Below are 22040 nucleotides of genomic sequence, written 5' to 3'. Positions count from 1 at the left end.
TGGTCCTGCCCAATTTAGAGAGACCCTTTCAAAAAAAAAAAAATAGCTGGGTGTGATGGTACATGCTTGTAATCCTAGTACTTGCGAGGCTCAGACAGGAGACAGGAGGATCACAGGTTCGAGGACAGTCTCAGCAATTTCGTGAAAGCCTGTTTCAAAATAAAAAATAAGCAGGGCGTGGTGGCGCACGCTTGTAATCCCCGCGCTTGGGAGGCGGAGACAGGAGGATCGTGCAGGTTCAAAGCCAGCGGAGCTGGCTTAAGAGACCCTGTTTCCAAATAAAAAAATATTAAAAAAAAATAGGTCTGGGAGTGTAGCCCGGAGGTAGAAGGATTGCCAGGAACCCCAGTACCGCAAAAATAAATAAATAAATAAATTAATTAATTAAAAATAAAATAGGGTTGGGGTTAGCTTGGAGGTAGAATGCTTCCCGGTTCAACCTTCAATTAAAAAAAGTAAAGGAATGAATAAGTAGCTGTAGCTGGGCTTGGTGGTGCAAACCTATAATCTCAGCACGTGGAAGGCTGAGACAGGAGGACCTCGGGATCCAGGCCAGCCTTAGGAATTTAGCAAGACTCTCAGCAACTTAGATCCTGCTTCAAAACAAACAAACAAAAAGAGCCAGTTGTGGTGATGTACACCTGCAATCCCAGTTCTTGGGAGGCTGAGACAGGAGGATCACAGGTTTGAGGACAGCCTCAGCTAGCAGTGAGACTCTAATTAACCTAGTGAGACGCTGTTTCAAGTAAAAATAAAATTGGACTGGGAATATAGCTCAAAAATAGAAAGCCTCTGGGTTCAATTGCCCAGTACCACAATCAATAAGATAAATAAATTAATAAAATAGGTGTGGGAGTAGAGCTCAGAGGCAGAATGACCCCGTTCCATACCCCCCCCACATACTTAACTAATTTTAAAATAGGGCTGGTGGCATAGCTCAGAGGCAGAATGCCCCTGGTGTTAGCCCCCAGTAATAAAAACAAAACACGGTCTCCCTAAATTGCTGAAAGCCTTGCTAAATTGCTGTGGCTGGCCTCAAATCTGCAATCCTCCTGTCTCAGTCTCCCAAGTACTGGGATTCCAAACATGCCATCACTCAGCTACCATGTGGAGGAATTAACCACTGCCTCTGGTCACTGAGAATTAGGTGACAAAAAGCATGTAGGATCATAATCGTTTTGTTCAAAATGTTTACGTTCATATATTATCACTCAACATATAAAATAACACTGCCACCGACATCAGTGGAATTTTATGAGCAACAGAATGAGTTAGAAGAAGCATTCTCAGCTGGGCCTGGTGGTGCACTTGGAATCCCAGCATTCGGGAGGCTGAGACAGGAGGATTGCAGGTTCGCGGCCAGCCTCAGCAACTTAGTGAGGCCCTGTTTCAAAATAAAGAATAAAATATAGGGCTGAGGGTGTAACTCAGAGGTATAACACCCCTGGGTTCAATCACCAGTACCCCCCCCAAAAAAAAAAAGGCAAAAAAGGCATTCTCAAAATGCTGTGATTATCCAATTATAAACAAACGGGTGCAGATTCTTCCCTCTTTTTTTTTTTTTTTTTTGGTGGATGTGGGTATGGGATTGAACCAGGGTGTTCTACCTCTGAGCTACACCTGCAGCTCTATTTTACTTACTATTTTAAAACACGGCCTTACTAGCTGGGCGTGTTGGCACTCGTTTGTAATCCCAGCATTCTGGAAGCTGAGACAGAAGGATGGTGGTTCACTGACAGCCTCAGCTACTTAGTGAGGCCCTTTGCAATTCAGTGAGATCCTGTTTCAAAATAAAGAATAAAAAATAGGGCTGGGGGTGTAGCTCGGAGTTAAAAATGCCCCTGGGTTCCATCCCTAGTACCCAAAACAAACAAACAAACAAACAAACAAAAACAACAATAAAAAAAACAGGGCCTCACTAAGTTACTGTGCTGGTCCCCAACCTATGATCCTCCTGCTCAGCCTCCCAAGCACTGGGATTACAGGCGTGCTCTATCAATCTTTCTTTCCTTCTTTTTAGGGGGAGCAATGGGGGTTCAACCTAGGGGCATTATACTTCCAAACTATACCCCAAATCCTTTTTATTTTGAAACAGAATCTCTTTAAGTTGCTGAGACTGGCCTTGAACCTGCGATTCTCCTGTCTCATCCTCTCAAGAACTGAGATTACAAGCATGTGCCACCATGCCTGGCCTATGCTGAAAATATTGATTTAAGCTGATCCCACAAATGCTGGCCATGTTTGTTTTTTTTTTTTTTTTGGAAACATTTATAAGCATTTATATCACTAATTTCTTGTAGCTATTTCTTATTATCGTCCTGTTACAATTCCCAAGTAAAGGTGGGGGGAAAATTTTACCCTCTTTTTCCTTCAATGACATGACGAATAGACCTATGTGAAATAAACATAAACAGATATTTGAGAGTTGATGGCTGTAAGCTTGATTTTGTTGCTAAACTTTGGGTGTGTGTGTGTGTGTGTGTGTGTGAGAGAGAGAGAGAGAGAGAGAGAGAGAGAGAGAGAGAGAGAGAGAGAGAGAGAGGGGCTGGGGATAAAACCAGGGGCAGTCTACCTTTGAGCTGCACTCCCAGCCCTATTTCCTAATCTCTATTTTGAAACAGTGTCTTACTGAGTCCTGAGGCTGGCCTTGAACCTGAGATATTCCTGTCTCAGCCTCCCAAGTACTGGGATTACAAGTGTGCGCCACCACGCCGTACTTGGTAGTTTCTTAAATAAGAAAACTGTGAGTTTCCCTTAAATCTCCACGTTAGTTTACTTTAGCCTCTACGGATATAAGACCCAACCCATTTCGGACACCAACCCAGGGCTGCTCTTAATGCCCCGCGAGTCCTGAGAACCCGAGGCTCTCCACATCCCTGAAGGACGTCCCCATCGTTCCTTTAGCCAACAAATAATCTGTTCAACTTCAGATGCCCAAGAGCCTCACTTTCCTGAACACAGGGCACCGCCCTGCAAGGCTGATGACCCAGAGACGCCCCCCTCGGCCATCACCTGCCAAGAGCCGCCCCTCCGGGTACCAAGCAGCCGGAGCATCCTGCCACCGTCTGACCCTTCATCTCTCACTGCTACCCAAGAAAGCATCAATGGCGGGTTGGCGTCTGAGAGCCCAGGCTCTCGACGAGCTGGAGGAGGTCGGGGTCGCGCCGGTGCACAGCAGCCCCGCGTCGCAGCCCGGTTTTCCAGCCCGCCCAAGGCTCGGCGCCCCGGAGTCCGCAGCGGAACTACAACTCCCAGCACCGCGGCCGCCCGGACCCGCCGGAAGCCGAGCCCCGCCGGCCGGAAGCAGCTGAGACCCCGCCAACAGGCCGGGCTTGATTGAGCCAGAAAAAGGGGGCGGAGGGGAGCCGGGGCACCTGTCACTTCGCCACCATGAACGTGGTTTTTGCCGTGAAGCAGTACGTTTCCAAAATGATAGAAGACAGCGGACCCGGCATGAAAGTACTTCTCATGGATAAAGAGACGGTGAGTTGGCTTTGGGTCAGCATTTGTTGAAGGCACCCTCCCTCCCGTACAATAGCTGGTCCCATTCCGCCCTGGGATTAGTATTCGAGCACAGATAATGAGGGTCAGGTCTGTGTGGGACTGAAAAGTTGGATACAGCTTGCCCAGCGGATTTTTTAGTCCCAATGGTTCTAAGCGATGCCCAAAGACGCTTGCACCCGGAACAGTATCTCTGCCAAGAAATTATCTCTCTGTGAGACCTAGCGCTTGGAATACTTTGGGATGGCCCTGCTATTTCCATTGAACGGTGTGTTTTTAAAGTAAAGCTGTTGGGCTCAATCTGAGAGGGCAGGTTATTTGTTGGCCACAGGCTTTTAAAAAAATAAAACCTCTTTAAGACGATGGAATTTTTTAAAAAGAAATTTATGGATTGTTTGTATTCAGAGAGAGCATGTTTTTCATTCTGGAACATTACTACCTGTTGTGGATGTTCGGTGAATGTTACTCCATATGTTAGTATTTAAATTACCCAGCTAAGAGACTGGCTCTATGGAGCAAGCCTATAATCCCAGTATTTGGGAGGCTGAGACAGGAGGATCACAAGTTCTCTGTCGGCTTCAGCAACTTAGTGAGACTGTGTTACCAAATAAAAAATAAAATAGATCTGGTGGTGTAGCTCAAGGGTAGGATGTCTCTGGGTTCAATGCCCAGTACCACAAATAAAATAAAATAAAATAAAATACCCAACTAACTGGGGCGTGGTGGTGCACTCCTGTAATCCCAGTATTTGGGGAGGCTGAGACAGGAGGATGGCAGGTTATTCAAGAAGAGCCTCAGCAAGTCCTGGGACTCTAATTTACCTAGCAAGACACTGTTGATGCCGGGCATGGTGGCGTACGCTTGTAATCCCAGCATTCGGGAGGCTGAGACAGGAGGATCACAGTTCGTGGCCAGCCTCAGCTACTTCATGAGGCCCTTTGCAACTCAGTGAGACCCTGTTTCAAAATAAAGACTAAAAAATAGGGCTAGGGGTGTAGTTCGGAGGTAGAATGCCCCTGGGTTCCATCCCTAGTACTGAAGAAAAAAAAAAAGACCGCATTTTTAATTAATTTATTTATTTACTTATTTACTTACTTACTTACTTATTTTTTGGTGGTACTGGGGTTCCTGGAAACCCTTCTACCTCCGGGCTACACTCCCAGACCTATTTTTTTTTATATAGTTTTTTGGAAACAGGGTCTCCTAAACCAGCGAGTCTGGCTACAAACCTGCGCGATCCTCCTGTCTCCGCCTCCCAAGCAGGGGGATTACAAGCGTGTGCCACCACGCCTGGCCAGGACCGTGTTTTTTATTTTTTATTTTTTGGTGGTACTGGGGGTGGAACCCAGAGGCTTTCTACCTCCAGGCTATACTCCCAGACCTTTTTTATATTTTATTTGGAAACAGGGTCTCACTAAGTTGCTGAGAGCCTCACTAAGTAGCTGAGGCTGGCTTCGAACCTATGCGATCCTCCTGTCTCAGCCTCCCAAGTGCGGGGATTACAAGCGTAGGCCATCACGCCTGGCCAGGTCCGTGTTTTTTAAAAATTGAAAAAAAAAATAGAGCTTGGAGTGTATCCCAGAGGTAGAATACGCCTGGGTTCAATCCCAGTACAAAAAAAAAAAAAAAAAAAAAAAAGTTACCCAGCTAAGTATTAATGAAAAAAGGACTTAAATATTGATGCTTGATTTTTTGTTTGTTTTTGCACTACTGGGGATGAAACCCAGGAACATTCCACCTCCAAGCTACACCCCCAGCCTTATTTTTTTATCCTTTATTTTGAAACAGGGTCTCACTGAGTTGCAGAGGGTCTCACTAAGTGGCTGAGGCTGTCCACGAACCACGATCCTCCTGTCTCTGCCTCCCGAATGCTGGGATTACAAGCGTGCGCCACCACACCTGGCTCTTGATGCTTGCTTTTATTATTCTGAACTAGCATAATCTTAGCTAATTCTTTTTATTTACAGACTGGCATAGTAAGCATGGTATATACACAATCGGAGATTCTTCAGAAGGAAGTGTACCTCTTTGAACGCATTGATTCTCAAAATCGAGAGACAATGAAACACCTGAAGGCAATCTGCTTTCTCCGACCTACGAAGGTACTTCATAAACCGAGCTGCCATCTCCCCCAGGCAAAGGCAGAACGCTCTGGTCTGAAAACATTAAGAAGGCAAAATAAATTTGTATTCGTATCACTTGTGGCATCATAATTATCCTCATTGGTGAGAGTTATGACCTTCATTCTTCTCCTTCCCATAATTCTGTTGACCCTTTACAACCAGTTCACCCTTAAAATGTCTTTCTAGTTCACAGCTATTCACAAAGCCACTAACTACCCTAATAGAGAACCACATCGCTTTATTGCTGGATTAACCTTCATACCTACCACTGAGCACCATTTCCGCTGAATCTTATAGACAGCTATTAGTATCTTGAACCTTTACCATTTTGATTGGCGTCTATGCTCAGGAACCTAATAGTGGCTCAATTTTACTTCTGTAACTAAATATATTTAGTAGCCCAGCAGTCAAAGCCTTCCTTTACCCAGTTTTGTCTTCCCTTATGTATATAATCTTTCTTTGTCCCAATTCTGCTCTCCTACTAGAGCCAAATAAGCCTTTCTGTCATCCTCTACCTGGTCATCCTGTCCCCTGTGTGTTTTCTTCTAATTAAGGTCTTCAGCCATCTATCAGATTTTGTTCATCACATTCGTGTGTGTGTGTGTGTGTGTGTGTGTGTGTGTGTGTGTGTGAGAGAGAGAGATACTGGGAATGGAACCCAGGGGTAATGCACCTCCGAGCTACACCCCCAGCCCTATTTTTTAGTCTGTTTGTTTGTTTGTGTTTGTTTGTTTTTCCTTTTTTTTTGCAGTACTGGGGATGGAACCCAGAGGCATCCTATCTCCAAGGTACATCCCCAGCCTTATTTTTATTCTTTGTTTTGAAACGGGGTCTCACTGAGTTGCAAAGGGCCTCACTAAGTAGCTGAGGCTATCTTTGAAATGCAGTTCTTCTGTCTCAGCCTCCCAAATGCTAGGATTACAAGCTTGTGCCACACACCTGGCCAGTCTTTTTATTTTTTTTATTTTATTTTATTATTTTTTGGCAGGTTTGGTGATGGAACCCAGGGGTATTTGACCTCTGAGCTATATATATACCCCCCTGCCCTATTCTTTATTCTTTATTTTGAAACAGGGTCTCACTAAGTTGCAGAGGGCCTCACTACGTAGCTAAGGCTGTCCGCAAACCATTGTACTCCGGTCTCAGCCTCCCGAATGTTGGGATTACACGCGTGCGCCACCACGCCCGGCTTCTTTTTTATTTTTTGAAACAGGATCTCACTGAGTTGCGAAGGGTCTTGGTAAGTAGCTGAGGCTGTTCACGATCCCCCGGGCTCTGCCTCCCAAATGCTGGGATTACAAGCGTGCACCAACCTGTCCATCACCTTCTTAATCTAGTTTGAATATCTCCTTTAAAAATCCGTTTTTAGCCGTGCATGGTGGCACACTTGTAATCCTAGTACTTGGGAGGCAGAGACAGGAGAATTCCAGGTTCACAGCCAGCTTCAGCTACTTAGAGAAACCTTGCACAACTTAGTGAGACCCTGTTTCAATATAAAGAATAAAAATAGGGCTGGGGTGTAGCTCAGAGATAGATTGCCCCTGAGTTCAGTCTCTAGTACCACAAAAATAAATAAATAATAAATAAATAAATAATAAATAAATAAATATTTTCTTGGTTGGAGTTGGTGGCACACACCTGTAATCATTCAGTACAGACCTGTAATCCCAGTACTTGGGAGGCTGAAACAGGAAGATTGCAGGTTCAGGGACAGCCTCAGTCAGAATCAGCCACTTAGTAAAACCCTGTTTAACCATAAAAATAAAAGAGGGCTGGGTGTGTGGCTCAAAGGTAAAATGCCCCTGGGTTCAATCCCTAGTAATACACACACACACACACACATACACACACACATATGGGCACACATCCTTTCTTAATTCACTCTTATTTTATATATTCTCTTGCCTTATATTCATGTTCTCCAGTTCCAGGGCACTTTCATCATGCTTATATACTTTCCAAACGCAAATCTGACCATGTCATCCCTCCTGGAAATCCTTGAGTGACATCTCATTGCTTTTGATAAAGATGAAACTCCTCCCTTGCTGCCTGACGGTCCCGTGTGGCCTACCTTCTGCCACATACCCAGCCCCATTTCAAACCCTTTTACATGCTGCAGTTTAGAAACCATTTTTTCAGTCCGCTCTATTTCCCCTGTTCCATCATGCCACAGGCCCTTTGCAAAAGTTCCTCCTACTGCCTAGAATCACTCACTTCCTCAAGCAAACCCTCACTGGCCTCGCTGACTAGGTCAGACCCTCTTCTCGCAAGCACTTCCAGCACCATCTTCCTCTCCCTGTTGCTTCTTCTGGTTGAACTTATATGGGTTGTGTGATTATTATCTGTCTTACCTGTTAGCAGAGAGCAGGGATGTTGTGGGTTTCTTTCTCATTGTTAGGTCTTCAGTACCTGCTACAGAGCAGACGCTCAGTAATCATTCAGCACTGGATTAATGAGTACATATTGTGTGGTTTCCAATTGTTTCACATTTGTAGTCTTTGTTTTGGTTCAATAGCAATTTTAGAGATCACTAAGTTCCTTATTTCATAACAGTTTTTGGTGACAGAGCCTTGATCACAGTTATATATACTTTTTCAAGTTCTTTTAGACTTCATTTTGCCTTTAAAATTTTTTTTTGTTTAGCCAGGCGTGGTGGCGCACGCTTGTAATCCCAGCATTCAGGAGGCTGAGACAGGAGGATCTGGGTTCATGGCCAGCCTCAGCTACTTAGTGAGGCCCTTTGCAACTCAGTGAGACCCTGTTTCAAAATTAAGAATAAAGAAAAGTAGGGCTGGGGGTGTAGCTCGGAGGTAAAAGCCCCTGGGTTCTGCCCTAGTACCACAAAATAAATAAATAAATAAATAAATAAATAAATAAATAAATAAATAAATAAATAAATAAAATAAATTATTTAGCTGGGCATGGTGGTGCACGCTTGTAATCATAGAACTTAGGAGGCTGAAACAGGAAGATTGTATAGGTTTGAAGCCAGCCTCAGCTACTTAGTGAGACCTTGTTTCCAAATAAAATATAAAATAGATCTGGGAGTGTAATACAGAGGTAGAAGACCCCTGGATTTTATCCCCAGTACACCCCCACCCAGATTTTTTGGTTTGTGATATTGGAGATTGAACCCAGGGGTATTCTACACTTCTGAGCTATACTCCAGCCTCTTATTTTTTGTTTTGAAACACAGTCTTGCGCCGCGTGTGGTGGTGCACACTTGTAATCCCCGTGCTTGGGAGGCTGAGACAGGAGGATCGCACAGGTTCGAAGCCAGCCTCAGCTACTTAGTGAGGCTCTCAACAACTCAGTGAGACCCTGTTCCCAAATAAAGTATAAAATAGGTCTGGGAGTATAGCCCGGAGGTAGAAAGCTCCTGGGTTCCACCCTCAGTACCAAAAACAAAAACAACAAAAACAAACAAACAACAACAACAAAAAGAACCCAGTTTTGCTAGGTTGCTGAGAGTCTCACTAAGTTGCTAAGGCTGGTCTTCAACCTGTGATCTCCTGTCTCAGCCTCCTGGAATTACAAGTGTGTGCCACCACACTCAGCTCATTTTGTCATTTTTATCTAGCATGTTATGAGGAAGTAATTTTAGGTTTAAAAAAAAAAAAATATATATATATATATATATATATATTTTTTTTTTTTTTTTTTTTTGCAGTACTGGGGATGTAACCCAGGGGCATTCTACCTTCAAGCTATATCTCACTTCTATTTTTTATTCTTTATTTCTAGATACTGGGGGTGGGCCCAGGGGCATTCTACTTCTGAGCAGTATCCTCAGCCCTATTTTTTATTCTTTATTTTGAAACAGGGTCTCACTGAGTTGCAGAGGGCCTCACTAAGTAGCTGAGGCTGTCCCATCTCAGCCTCCCAAATGCTGGGATGACACGCATACACTACCATGCCCGGCTTTAAAATATTCTGATTAATAACAATTGTTCTTAAGATTATATAATACAGTTAATTTTTTTCCCCCGATACTGGGATGGAACACAGGGGGATTATACCTCTGAGCTACACCCCCAGCCATATTTTTTATTCTTTATTTTGAAACAGCTTCACTAAATAGCTGAGGCTGTCTGTGAACTGCGATCTTCCTGTCTCAACCTCCCAAATGCTGGGATGACAAGCATGTGCCACCATGTCCAGCTTTAGTTAGTTTTTAATGCATTTAATTTTATTTTTGTGGTACTGGGGATTGAACCCAGGGACATTCTACCTCTGAGCTACACCCCCCAGCCCTATTTTTTATTCTTCACTTTTGAAACAGGGTCTCAGTAAGTTGCAGAAGTCCTCACTACGTCTTCACTGAGGCTGGCTACGAACCTGTGATCCTCCTGTCTTATCCTTACCATGCCTGGTCCTATTTTATTTTGAAACAGGTTCTCACTAGGTTGATGAGAGTTTTGTTACTTGCTGAGGTTGTCCTCCAACCTGCCATCCTCCTGTCTCAGCCTCCCAAGTACTGGGATTGCAGGCATGTGCCATCATGCCCAGCTTTAATGCATTTTAAATAAAAATCAACCTTTTTTCTGTGTAATAAGCAATGTACGTATTTTTTTTTCTCACTACTGAGGACTGAACTCTACCACTGAACTACATCACCAACCAATTTTTTTGGTATTTTTTATTTTGAGACAGATCTCGCTAAATTGCCCAGGCTGGCCTTAAACTTTCAATCCTTCTGCTTCAGACTCCTGAGTATCTGGGACTATAGGCACGTGACACCACACCCAGATGCAGTGTGTACTTTTCAAAATATTTTTATACTATAAAGAAATTGATTTTTTTAAACAAACAAAAGAATATCATGTTTATTTTGGAGTCCAATTTATAGTGAAAGTTAACTGGTTTTGTCAAAAACAGATAAAACATACATTATGCTCTTGTGTAGTGGGGATTTTCATCTATTAACCATGTAAAAAGAATTTTTATGCTTCTAACATACATATTTTACTTTGAAATAATGCAATTATAGCTGGACATAGCACACACTTTTAATATTTATTTATTTATTTATTTATTTATTTATTTATTTATTTATTTATTTTTGGTACTGAGGTTTCTGGAAACCCTTCTACCTCCGGGCTACACTCCCAGACCTGTTTTTTTGTTTTGTTTTGTTTTGTTTTTTTAGAAACAGGGTCTCTTAAGCCAGCACGGCTGGCTTCGAACCTGCGCTATCCTCCTGTTTCTGCCTCCCAAGCAGGGAAATTTCAAGCATGCACCACCACGCCCGGCATAGCACACGCTTTTAATCCCATTACTTAGGGGCAGAGACAGGAGGACCACAGGTTCGAGGACAGCCGCAGCAAGTAGTGAGACTATCATAAACCTAGTGAGACCCTTTTTCAAAATAAAAATAAAATAAGACTGGGAGTATAGCTTGAAGGTTGACTGCCTCTAGGTTCAATCCCCAGTACAAAAAACCACAAAAAAACAAACAAACAAAAAAACGTAATTATAAAAAAAATCTCAGGTGCTATTTGCAAGTACTTCACAAACATTGAAGTGTACAGACAGATCTCAATAAGTTAAAAGCCAAATTGAATATACTCAATTCTGTTTTCACTTGACTATTGATTTTAAAGGACTAGACACATTTTGATATTTGAAGAAACTTTTTTTTTTTTTTTTTTTTGGCAGTACTGGAGATGGAACCTAGGGGCATTCTACCTCCGAGAGACAACCCCAGCACTATTTTTTTTTATTCTTTATTTTTGAAACAAGGTCTCACTGAGTTACAAAGGGCCTCACTAAGTAGCTAAGGCTGACGGGAGGATAGCAGGAGGATAGCATCCGGTCTCAGCCTCCCAAATACTGGAATTACAAGCATGTGCCACCACACCTGGCTCTAAGAAACAGTTTTAATGAGATGAATATAATTTATAGATAAGAGTTTAGGCAAATTTAAAGAATTATTATCAAGCCAGCAGTGGTGATGCATGCTTGTAATTCCAGCATTTGGGAGGCTGAGACAGGAGGATTGGCGTTCAAGGACAGCCTCAGCCACTACTTACTGAGGCCTTTTGCAACTCAGTGAGACCCTATTTCAAAAAATAAAGAAACTGGGCATGGCTTTCTCTTATAATCCCAGCTTTCTGGAGACTGAGACCAGAGGATCTTGGGTCGCTGACAGCCTCAGCTACTTAATGAGGCTCTTTGCAATTCAGTGAGACCCTGTTTCAAAATAAAGAATAAAGCCAGGGGTGGTGGCGCACACTTGTAATCCCAGTGCTTGGGAGGGTAGCTCAGAGGTAGAATTGCTCTGGGCTCCATCCCCAGTACTGCAAAAAAAAAAAAAAAAAAAAAAAAAGAATAAGAAAATAGGGCTGGAGGTGTAGCTCAGAGGTAGGATGCCCCTGGGTTTCATCCTCAGTACTGCAAAAAGAAAAAAAGAAAAAGAATTATTATCAATTCCATGTTGTAGTTCCATGTCTATGTATGTCCTTTATATTTTTATCTTAATTTGGCCAAAATAGTGCAACTGGTTTATATTTAATATTATGTGCATAATGTCTAATCATGTGTGTGTGTGTGTGTGTGTGTGGTGTGTGTGTGTGTGTGTGTATTATTATTATTATTATTATTATTATTATTATTATTATTTATTTATTTTTTGCTACCGGGGATTGAAACTAGAGGCATTCTACCTCTGGGCTACATCCTCAGCCTGATTTTATTCCATATTTGGAAACAGGGTCTCACTAGGTTGCTGAGAGCCTTGCTAAGTTGCCAAGGCTCACCTCAAACCTGCAATCCTCCTGTCTCAGCCTCCCAAGTACTGGGATTACTAGTGTGTGCCACCACGGCCGGCTTCATGTATATAATTCTGATCGTTATATTTATTATCTCTTTTTTGTCCCCAACATCACTGCCCAACATGACCACAGGCTCATCTCAACATGCAGTAGACTCTCTGTTCATCAGTGGATGATACTTACTACTTTTTTACTTAAGCAACTCTTCTCATAATTTGTTTGTTGTTTATTTTCTAGGAGAATGTGGATTACCTGATTCAGGAGCTCCGAAGACCCAAATACAGTATATATTTTGTTTGTAAGTACGTTAGTTCACTTTTTTAGCCATGTACTTCTATCTCAGCTAGTACGTTTCACTGAGCACTTTTTGTCATCAAGTTCACTGAATCTTAGTGATGCTATTTCAAAATGAAAATATAAAATAAGGTTAGGTGTCAGGCGTGGTGAGGCACGCCTTAGTCCTAGTACTTGGGAGGCTGAAATAGGAGGATGGCAGGTTTGCGGCCAGCTTTAGCTACTTAGTGAGGCCCTCTGCAACTTAGTGAGATCCTGTTTCAAAATAAAGAATAAGAAAACTGGACGTGGTGGTGAACACTTGTAATCCCAGCATTTGGGAGGCTGAGACAGGAGGATTGAGGCTCAAGGACAGCCTCAGCTACTACTTAGTGAGGCCCTATGCAACTCAGTAAGACCCTATTTCAAAATAAAGAATAAAAAATAGGGCTGTGTCCCTGGGTTCTATCCCCAGTACCGCAAAAAGAAAAAAAAAAAAAAAAAGAAAGAAAAGAAAAGAAAGAAAAGAAAAGAAAGGAAAGGAAAAGAAATAGGGCAGGGGGTGTAGCTCAGAGATAGAATGCTTCTAGGTTCAATTCCCAGTACCACAAGAAGAAAAAAAACAAAAACAGAAAATAAGGTTGGGGTGTAGCTTGGAGGTAGAATGTCCCTGGGTTCAATCTCCGTTACCAAAACCAAACAAAAAACTATTGTGGCCATTATTCTTTTTCAGAGAGCTAAATATAGTTTTCATTAATCAGTGATTGCTTAGATTAAAATTTTTTTAAGTTATACTCTGCCTTTCAAGATGTTTGATAAATCAGAAATTGTAAGTGCACTGGAGGCTTTTGTGTATGCCTATAATCCCAGTTCTTAAGAGCTGATCACAGGTTCGAGGCCAGAGCATAGTAACTTAACGGGACCCTGTATCAAAATAAAAAGGGCCGGGGATATAGCTCAGTAGAGAAAAGACCTAGGTTTAATCCTTAGTACAACACATGCACACACGTATACACACTCAATGGGAGAAGCCACATTTTACATCCTACCTACACACACACACACACACACACACACACACACACACACACACACACAAAGAATTATATACTTATTCCTTTTTTTTTACTTCTGAATTATTATTTTTTTAAACAAATTTTTTATTGAACATAAATGGTATACATTTAAACTATATTTGGTGCCCTCTCCCCCATCCCCGTTTTCCCTTCCCCCCTCCCATCAATGGTTGTCCAGGGTAACCATGTCATATTCATAATTTTATACATAATTTTATACATATTCAGATGTAGACCCTCATTAATCAAGATCAGCCTTCCTCCTCTCCTATCTTTCCATTCTAGCTTTGCTGGTATTTCCCCTCCATTATCTGGAGTCCCACTGGTATCCTCTGTGTTCCCTAGTTTGGGCATATTAGAGGAAACGTATGTACCTTCTCCTTCTGTGCTTGGCTGATCTCACTTAACATAATGTTCTCCACGGCTTTCCATCTTCTTGCAAATGATATGATTTTGTTCTTCTTTATGGCTGAATAGAATTCCATTGTGTGTCTTTCCCAAAGTTTTGCAATCCATTCATCTGTTGATGGAGACCTGGGTTGGTTCCATATTTTGGCTATTACGAATTGTGCTGCTATGAACATAGGTATGCATATGTTGCTGTAGTTCTCTGAATTTAACCCCTTTGGAAAGATACCCAGGAATGGTAGAGCTGGAGCACGTGGTGGATCTATTCCCACCTTTCTTAGGAATCTCCACACAGATCTCCATATTGGCTGAACTCGTTTGCATTCCCACCAACAGTGTAAAAGAGTTCCTCTTTCCCCACATGCTCGCCAGCATTTGTTGTTATTTGATTTCTTTATGCTTGCCACTCTGACTGGGGTTAGATGGAATCTCATTGTAGTTTTGATTTGCATCTCCTTGATGGCCAATGATGTAGAACATCTTTTCATGTATCTATTGGCCCTTTGTATCTCTTCTTTTGTGAAGTGTCTATTCAGTTCATTTGCCCATTTCTTGATTGGGTTGTTTGTTTTGTGAGTGAAGAGTCTTTTGAGCTCTTTGTATATTCTGGATATTAGCCCCCTATCAGAGTGGTGGCTGGTAAAGATCTTTTCCCATTCTGTAGGCTTCCTCTTTAGGTTACTGATGGTTTCCTTTGATGAGAGGAAACTTTTTAGTTTGATGCTATCCCACTTGTTAATTCTTGCTTTAATTTCCTGAGCTTTGGAGGTTTTGTTGAGAAAGTTACTGCCTGTGCCAATATGTTGTAATGTTGAGCCTATGCCCTCTTCTAATAACTTCACAATCTCGGGTCTAATTTCTAAGTCTTTGATCCATCTTGAGTTGATTCCTGTGCATGGTGAGATAGAGGGGTTTAGTTCCATCTTTCTACAAATGGTTAGCCAGTTCTCCCAGCACCACTTGTTGGAAAGGCTGTCTTTTCTCCAGCGTATGTGTTTGGCCACTTTGTCAAAGATTGACTAAAGATGTGTGGATTTGTTTCTGTATCTTCTATTCTAATCCACTGGTCAGTATATCTGTTATTGTGCCAGTACCATACTGTTTTTACTATTATTGCTCTATAGTATAATTTGAAGTCTGGGATTGTGATGCCTCCTGCATGTTTCTTATTGCTGAGAATTGCTTTGGATATTCTGGGTCTTTTCTTTCTCCATATAAAGTTCATGATTGATTTTTCTAGGTCTGTGAAGAATGTCGCTGGTATTTTAATGGGAATTGCATTGAATCTATAGATCACTTTTGGCAGAATGGCCATTTTGATGATATTTATTCTGCCTATCCATGAGCACGGGAGGTCTTTCCATCTTCCAAGGTCTTCTTCAATTTCTTTCTTTAATGTTTTATAGTTTTTGTTGTAGAGGTCTTTTACATCTTGGGTTAGGTTTATTCCTAGGTATTTTATTGGTTTTGAGGTTATAGTGAATGGAATTGTTTTCTTTGTTTCTTTCATTGTGGATTCATTTTTGGTGTAAAGAAAAGCCACTGATTTCTTTAGGTTGATTTTGTATCCTGCGACTTTGCTGAATTTGTCAATCAGCTTCAGAAGTCTTTTGGTTGAGTTCTTTGGGTCTTCCAGATAAAGAATCATGTCATCTGCAAATAAGGATACTTTTAATTCCTCTCTTCCTATGTGGATTCCTTTGATTTCCTTCTCTCGTCTTATTGCTGCAGCAAGGGTCTCAAGGACTATATTGAAAAGGAGTGGTGATAGTGGGCATCCTTGTCTTGTTCGAGGAAATTCTTGCAGTTTTTCTCCATTCAATATAATGTTGGCTTTGGGTTTACAGTATATTGCCTTAATGATGTTGAAGTATGTTCCTTCTATCCCAATTTTCTGCAGTGTTTTTAACATAAATTGGATTTTGTTGAATGCTTTTTCAGCATCTATTGCTATGATGATGTGGTTTTTGTTCTTGGTTCTATTTATGTGGTGGATAACATGTATTGATTTGCGTATGTTGAACCAGCCTTGTTTTTCTGGGATGAAACCGACTTGGTCATGATGTATTATTCTCTTGATATAGTTTTGAATGCGTATGGCTAATATTTTGTTTAGAATTTTTGCATCTATGTTCATTAAGGATATTGGTCTGTAGTTTTCCTTTCTTGAGGTATCTTTATTTGTTTTGGGGATTAATGTGATACTGGTCTCATAGAAGGAATTTGGGAGAGTTCCATCTCTTTCAATTTCCCAGGACAAGTTCTGAAGTATTGGTATTAGTTGTTCACTGAAGGTTTTGTAGAATTCAGCTGGAAACCCATCTGGGCTTGGGCTTTTCTTTGGTGGAAGAATTTTTATTGCCATTTCTATTTCTTTCATTGCTATTGGTTGGTTTAGGCTTGCTATGTCCTCTTGGCTGAGTGTAGGAAGGTTAACTTTGCTTAGAAATCTATCAATTTCTTCCAGGTTTTCTAGTCTATTGGAGTATACATTTTTAAAGTAGTTTCTGATAATCTTGAATTTCTTCACTATCTGTGGTGATATCTCCTTTTTCATTTCTAATTTTGATAATTTGAGTTGATTCTCTTTTTCTTTTGGTTAGGTTGGCCAGGGGTTTATCAATTCTATTAATCTTTTCAAAGAACCAGCTTTTTATTTTATTGATTCTTTGAATTGTTTTTTTTTGTTCTCTATTTCATTTATTTCTGCTCTAATTTTAATAATTTCTTGCCTTCTGCTGGCTTTGGGAATAGACTGTTGCAGTCTTTCTAGGACCTTTAGTTGTGTCATTAGGTTATTTACTTGGTGGTTCTCTGTCCTTTTTATGTGGGCACTCAATGCAATAAACTTTCCTCTTAATACTGCCTTCATAGTGTCCCATAGATTTTGGTAGGTTGTGTCTCTGTTTTCATTTGTTTCCATAAATTTCTTTATTTCTTCCCTAATTTCTGCTCTTACCCATTCATCATTCAGTAGTGTATCATTCAATCTCCATGTATTTGAGTAATTTCTTTTGAGTTTCCTGTTGTTGATTTCTACTTTTATTCCATTATGGTCTGAAAAGATGCAAGGAATTATATTACATTTTTTGAATTTGCAGGCGCTTTCTTTGTGACCCAGGATGTGGTCTATTTTGGAGAAGGTTCCATGGGCTGCTGAGAAGAATGTGTATTCTGTAATTCCTGGCTGAAATATTCTGTAAATGTCTATTAGGTCCATTTGGTTTATGGTTTTCTTTAGTTCTAAGGAGTCTTTACTCATCTTTTGCCTTGAAGATTGATCCAGTGGTGTGAGAGGTATATTAAAGTCTCCCAGAATTATTGTATTTGGGTCTATTTGGGATCTGATGTCCAGAAGGGTTTGTTTTATAAATGTGGTTGCACCCGCATTTGGGGCATAAATATTTACTATCATTATATCTTCTTGGTGTATTGTTCCTTATTTATTTATTTATTTGTTTGTTTGTTTGTTTGTTTATTTTGGTGGTGCTGGGGTTCCTGGAAGCCCTTTTACCTCTGGGCTACACTCCCAGACCTATTTTATATTTTTTTATTTGTAAACAGGGTCTCTTAAGCCAGCAAGGCTGGCTCCGAACCAGCATGATCCTCCTGTCTCTGCCTCCCAAGCACGGGGATTACAAGCGTGCGCCACCACACCCGGCGTATTGTTCCTTTTAATAAAAGGAAGTGCTCTGATTTGTCTCCTCTGATGTGTTTTAGTTTAAAGTCTGTTTTGTTGGATATCAGGGTTGCTACCCCTGCTCATTTTTGGTCTCCAATAGCATGGTATATCTTTTTCCATCCTTTCACTTTCAGTCTGTGAATGTCTTTGGCTATAAGATGGGTTTCTTGCAGACAGCATATATTTGGATTATTATTATTTTTGTGTGTGTGTGGTACTGGGGTTCCTGGAAGCCCTTCTACCTCCGGGCTACACTCCCAGACCTATTTTTACATTTTTATTTGGAAACAGGGTCTCCTAAGCCAGCGCGCGCGGCTGGCTTCGAACCTGCGCGATCCTCCTGTCTCTGCCTCCCAAGAGCAGGGATTACAAGCGTGCGCCACCACGCCCGGCTTGGATTATGTTTTTTAATCCACATTGCCAGTCTATGTCTTTTGATTGGTGAGTTAAGTCCTTTGACGTTAAGAGATATTATTGAAATATGATTTTTGTTTTCTGCCATTTTATGTTCTGTCTACATTGGGTGGTTTTGTCTTTCTTCTTTACTTAAATGGCCCACTTATGGACTTCCTTTCTTCTCTGGTTCTGAAGTCTGCTTTTTTCTTCTTTATGGTTTATTTCTTTAAGAATTTTCTCTAATGTTGGCTTTGAATTCATGAATTTTTTTAAGATTCTGTTTATCCTGAAATACTTTTGTTTCCCCGTTGATTTTGAATAGTAGTTTTGCTGGATAGATTAGTTTGGGCTGGAAATTATTTTCTTCCAGGGTCTGAATCACGTCGTACCAGTCTCTCCTAGCATTCATGACCTGGGTTGTATAGTCTGGGGTGATTCTTATTGTTTTGCCTCTATATGTCACCCGTCCTTTTGTTCTCACTTCTTTTAAGATTCCTTCCTTGGCCTCTATGTTGGTCATTTTGGTTATTATGTGGCGTGGGGAGTTCCTTCTTTGGTCCTGTCTCAGTGGTGTTCTCTATGCCTCCTGGACATGAAGATCCAAGTCTCTTTCCATGTTTGGAAATTTCTCTGAAATTATTTCTTTGAAGAAATTACGGATGCCTTTGGTCTGTACCTCTATCCCTTCTTCAATGCCTATTATCCATAAGTTAGGACACTTCATATTATCCCATATTTGCTGGATATTTAGGGTTTGTTGCTGTAAAGATTTCTGTATATCGCTGACTGTGTTTTCGGTTTTGGATGTACTGTCTTCTAACATTGAAATTCTGTTTTCCATTTCATCTAATCTTCCAGAATTCCTTTCTATTGCTGTCTTCATTTCACTTATTGACTCTTTCATTTCATTCTAGACCTCTTTTTGATTCTTTCTTAGTGTTTCCAACTCATCTTTCATCTCCTCTGGACTTGTTTTAAATCCTTTCATCAGCCGGGCGTGGTGGGGCACGCTTGTAATCCCCGCGCTTGGGAGGCGGAGACAGGAGGATCGCACAGGTTCGAAGCCAGCTGCGCACGCTGCCTTAGGAGACCCTGTTTCCAAATAAAAATATAAAATAGGTCTGGGAGTGTAGCCCGGAGGTAGATGGGCTTCCAGGAACCCCAGTACCACCAAAAATAAATAAAATAAAAATAAATCCTTTCATCATATTGTAAATCAAGATTCAGAACTCTCCTTGCATTTTTGTAGGTCAGTATTCGTGACTTCTGTCATCTCTCCACTATTCCTGGTTCTCATATTTTCAATGTTCTCAGGCCTGTTCTTCTGTTGTCTTCCCATTGATTGTGGGTATTGTGTATAGACCAGTCTTAGTAGAATGGATTGAGAAGAGTTAAAAGGTAAACAGTACTTTTTCGAGTGGTGAGGGTTGGGTGATGGTGGAGTAGCAGGGGTCAGAAGTCAGGAACCCTGAACACCAAAATTTTGTTTCTCTGCTTCACAAAATGACAATAAACAGTAGCCAATGCCAATGGTTGTTGAGTGCGCTGTCGCAGACTCGGTGAACTCACTGCTGTCACCGAAGGCAATATAGCGCCACTGCCACACCCTCGGCTGTGAGGCTGGCGTATTTCTTTTCTGGTTTTGAGCTCCACTCTGAGTCCCTGGAGGGCGTGCTGAGCCCAGCCCCTGGGAGCTTTAGAAACTCCTTGCGCCCAGAAATCTGCTGGATTACACCCGGCTGTTCTGCAGCTGCTCACCTCAGCTCGCTGTCCGCTGCTCCTCCCTGGAGCCTGGTGGCTGGTTAAGTGCGCTGGTCTGGAGCCGTCTGGTAAATTCTCTGCTGCCAGCGGCAGTATGTCGCTGCTGCTGCATCCAGGCCGTGAGGCCGGTGTATCTCCTCTCCGGTTCTGAGCTCCATTCTGAGTCCCCCTCCTCTCTGGAGCCCTGCGCTGTGAGGGAAGATGGCGCTGGTGGCGCGGCTCTGCCGCAGCTGGAATGCGGGCTGGTTTCCTCTCTGGCATCTGGCTGTTCTTCTAACCTTCCTTTTCTCTGTCCCTTGTACTTGCAGTTTTTATTTCTCTGCTGGTGGTGTTTTCTGGCTACGAAAAGCGCTGGTTTTGTAGTAATAAAGATCTATTTTTAGCGGGATTCGTAAACGCCACTTTACTTGGTCGCCATCTTCCCCCTGAATTATTTTTTTACTTCTGAATTGAGGCATGAAAACTGATTTCATTGTTTGGGGAGAATATACTTGAGTTTGTTGGACAAGCAGAGATTCACGATTTACTTTTATATACCAGAAGAAAACATTCCACTTCTTGCTCCTTTGAAAGTTCAGATCATCAGGTCGGTATTTCTTATGTGCATAACTTTTTGGGTTTTGGGGAGGCACAGAAATAAACTAGGTTGTGGTTACAATACAGTTAATGTGGGTTTGTCTAATCTGTTCTGCTATGGAAATTACAACTGTTGTCCCCTAGATGTCGTTGTTGATCTTCATACAATTGTAGAGTCTGGTAATGTTTCCAAAACCAAGGATCACACTTAATTCTCAAGTAAGTAGCACCTTTGAGAAATTTCAAAAGGTACTTAAAAGTTGTGCATGCTTGTAATCCCAGTACTTGGGAGGCTAAGACAGGAGGACCACAGGTTCAAGGACAAGATCAGCAAGTAATTAAACTCTCATCAACCTAGTGAGGACCTGTTTCCAAATAAAAATAAAATAGGTCTGGGATGTAGCCCAGAGGTAGAATGCCCCTGGGTTAAATCCCCAGCACCACATACACATACAAAAAGTAACTTAGAGGCTTTAGAGTTTAGGATTTAGGCCATAAGGCATGCATATTTTCTTCAGTATATATTATTATTTCATAATGATAGCCAAATTAACATTTACAATAAAACTTTATATAACTTTTTTTTTTTTGCGGTACTGGGGATGGAATACCCAGGGGCAGTCTACCTCTGAGCTATACCCCCAGAGATATTTTTTATTCTTTATTTTGAAACAGGGTCTTACTGAGTTGCAGAGGGGCTCACTAAGTAGGTGAGGCTGGCTGAGAACCGCGATCCTCCTGTCTCAGCCTCCCGAATGCTGGGATTACAAGCATGTGCCACCACACCTGGCTTCCCTGCCCTATTTTTTATTCTTTATTTTGAAACAGGGTCTCACTGAGTTGCAGAGGGCCTCACTTAAGTAGCCAAGGCTGGCTGAGAACCTGTGTGATCCTCCTGTCTCAGCCTCCCAAGGGCTGGGATTATAAGTATGCGCCACCACGCCTGGCTAGTATATCTTAAGAAAGGAACTTCTATAAAAGCCAGTTTGGCTTGGTCTCCCTGTCTCTCACCATTGATGGCCTGCACTCGGGGACCCTTCCTACCAGTAGGAAGGGTATCACCAGATGCAGACCCTAGACTTTGGTTTGGAACCATGAGCCAAAAACCTTTTTTTCTTTATAGTTTACCTAGTCTATGGCATTGTGTTATGAGCAGCAGAAAGCGACTCACACAACATGCAGCTGTCAGCCAGGTGTGGTGGCGTACGCTTGTTTTCCTGCTACTTTGGAGGCTGATTCAGGAGGATCGCAGGTTTGTGGCCAGCCTCAGCTACTTAGGCTCTCTGCAATTTAGTGAGACCCAGTTTCAAAAGAAAGAATTAAAAATAGGGCTAGGGGGTATAGCTCAAAGTAGAAAGCCCTTGAGTTCAATCCCCAGTATGGCAAAAAAAAAAAAAAAAAAAGTCGGGCATGGTGGTGCACGCGTGTAATCCCAGCATTCAGGAGGCTGAAACCAGAGGATCGCAGTTCG

At 41.8% G+C, this 22040-nt stretch overlaps 1 protein-coding gene across 1 annotated transcript in view; it reads left to right on the top strand.

Moving 5' to 3' along the window:
- Positions 1-3390: 3390 nt before the first annotated feature.
- Positions 3391-22040, top strand: part of VPS45 (vacuolar protein sorting 45 homolog) — a gene marked incomplete at both ends in the record, with an annotated part of 72563 nt that continues 53913 nt past the window's right edge. The window contains 3 exons of the mRNA XM_080693310.1: positions 3391-3483; positions 5469-5603; positions 12635-12695. Of these exons, the coding sequence (XP_080549436.1) occupies positions 3391-3483; positions 5469-5603; positions 12635-12695 (289 nt within the window). The remainder of the gene's footprint in view (positions 3484-5468; positions 5604-12634; positions 12696-22040) is intronic.

This window comes from Muscardinus avellanarius, assembly GCF_963383645.1.
Source record: "Muscardinus avellanarius genome assembly, chromosome: 3".
NCBI lineage: Eukaryota > Metazoa > Chordata > Mammalia > Rodentia > Gliridae > Muscardinus > Muscardinus avellanarius.
This window is presented reverse-complemented; position numbering and strand designations above follow the sequence as displayed.